Source organism: Sinocyclocheilus grahami, unplaced genomic scaffold (genome assembly GCF_001515645.1).
Source record: "Sinocyclocheilus grahami isolate Dianchi unplaced genomic scaffold, SAMN03320097.WGS_v1.1 scaffold1275.1, whole genome shotgun sequence".
Lineage (NCBI taxonomy): Eukaryota > Metazoa > Chordata > Actinopteri > Cypriniformes > Cyprinidae > Sinocyclocheilus > Sinocyclocheilus grahami.
Genome location: NW_015506454.1, coordinates 386,144 through 388,363, shown reverse-complemented (window position 1 = coordinate 388,363; position 2,220 = coordinate 386,144). Strand labels below are relative to the sequence as shown.

Here is a 2,220-nt window from a genome sequence, read left to right as displayed (position 1 = left end):
AAAAACTATCAATCAGACGACAGAAGCATGGAGTAGATTGTGTGCGACAGGTTTTACAGCAAAGTTTGATTATTTAGAGGCCTTCACATTATGAAACACTTCAATCTAATATTAAAAATCAACGATTTTACATATGCTTGATTGTTTATATCGTCACAAATGGAACTATATTATCATCCAGCTTAGCAACAATATAGCAATAATATGAAGATATTAAAATATTATAAACATCATGATTGTCCGTAGAGCTGCTTTGAAACACAGTGATTTAATTGTACATGTCGTGTCTTTCAGCTTTGATCTGACACAGAGAGGGCTAATGGTGTACTTCCTGTCCGCGGAGGGCGTAAAGCCCTCGTTCCACTCCGCTGTCCTCTTTAACCCCGCCATCAACGGTTCCTCCACGCCGACACCCGTCATCTGCCGTCTGGACGCTTCCTCGTCTGCTGCCTCACTGCAAAGCAACGTCTCGCTGACGTCATACGACCTGTCGCCGGCGGAGGTCACGCTCCTCGGCCTCGTGTTTGGGGTGTTCTGGGTCATATCGGTGCTGGGAAACTCGCTGGTGTGTCTGGTGATCCATCGGAGCCGCAGAACCCAGTCGACCACCAACTACTTTGTGGTGTCGATGGCGTGCGCGGATCTGCTGTTGAGCCTAGCCTGCGCGCCGCTAGTTCTCCTGCAGGTTTCCGCGGGTCACTGGCCTCTGACCGCGGCTGCGTGCAAAGCCGTGCGCTACCTGCAGCATCTGTGCCCCGGAGTCCAGGTCTACGTGCTTCTGTCCATCTGCGTGGACCGTTTTTACACCATTGTGTATCCGTTGAGCTTTAAAGTGTCGCGCGAGAAGGCCAAACGAATGATTCTGGCATCTTGGCTCTTCGACGCCGCGTTCGTATCGCCGTGTTTGTTCTTCTACGGATCGTCGGCGTCGCAAAACCACTGCGACTTCTTCCTGGTGGACAGCTGGGATACTGTTTTATTTGACGGTAACATGGCGGAGGAGGCATTCTGTGCTGCGTTTTTAAAAAAAAATCATTCCTGAGCGCCGCGTCATGCATTCTGTGTGAACGGCCCCTTATAGAAGATATTTTGAAGAATGTTGGTAACCAAACAGTTGATGGTCCCCATTGACATCCATAGTATTTTTTAAGTCAATGGGTACCAGCTGTTTGGTTACCAACATTCTTCAAAATATATTCATTTGTGTTCAGCAGAAGAAACTCATACACATTTGGAACAACTTGAGGGTGAGTAAATGATGACAAAATGTTCATTTTTGCGTGAGCTATCCCTTTAACTCATAATGATATGCGAATTAGATAATTTTTGAGTGAACTGTTGCTTTAACTGCCACCACACACAACAGAATCAAAACCACTAAACTAAATCTGTTGAAATGCAAAAAACGTGGTGCTAACTAGTTCGGATACACACTGATGACATGGAGGACAACTACAAAACACCCTTATAGTCACTGCTGTGATCCAGTGGAAGGAAAGCGCTTGAACGTCATGTGTTCTTCTGTTTGTGTTTCTGGTCAGTCTGTGATCCTATGGTGGCCTGGAGGCGCCAAACAGGGTTTATGTTAATCTTCAGAAGATGCGTTTGTGTTGTTTTGTGCCTGTAGTTACAGATAAACGTCGTCTCATGGTTTTTGTGTGTCGTTTGATGATGCAAGACAGACGTGTGTCCCTGTGATTTTACAATTTAACATTCTGTACGATTCAAATGCACGTCCGCAAACAGACGCAAATCGACAGGAATAACTCTCTAATGTCTGAATTGTCGTATTAATCTGAATGCAAACAGAAAAGCTTATTTGTGACCCTGGAGCACAAAACCAGTCATAAGGGTCCATTTTTCGAAATTGAGATGAGAAATAAATAAGCTCTCCATTGATGTGTGGTTTGTTAGGATCTGACAATATTTGGCTGAGATACAACTATTTGAAAATCTGGAATCTGAGGGTGCAAAAAAATCTAAATATTGAGAAAATCATCTTTAAAGTTGTCCAAATGAAGGTCTTAGCAATGCATATTACTAATCAAAAATTAAGTTTTAATATATTTACGGTAGGAGATTTACAAAATATCTTCATGGAACATGATCTTTACTTAATATCCTAATGATTTTTGGCATAAAAGAAAAATCTATAATTTTGACCCATACAATGTATTGTTGGCTATTGCTACAAATATACCCCAGCGATTTAAAGGGGTC

The 2,220-nt window shown here is 43.0% G+C and overlaps 1 protein-coding gene across 1 annotated transcript; it reads left to right on the top strand.

Annotated features, from left to right (window-relative positions):
• The first annotated feature begins 276 nt into the window (after positions 1 to 276).
• Positions 277 to 1,042, top strand: LOC107568702 (probable G-protein coupled receptor 19). The gene has a single exon (XM_016254679.1). The coding sequence runs from the start codon at positions 320 to 322 to the stop codon at positions 1,040 to 1,042; it is 723 nt and encodes a 240-aa protein (XP_016110165.1). The 5' UTR covers positions 277 to 319.
• Positions 1,043 to 2,220: the final 1,178 nt, after the last annotated feature.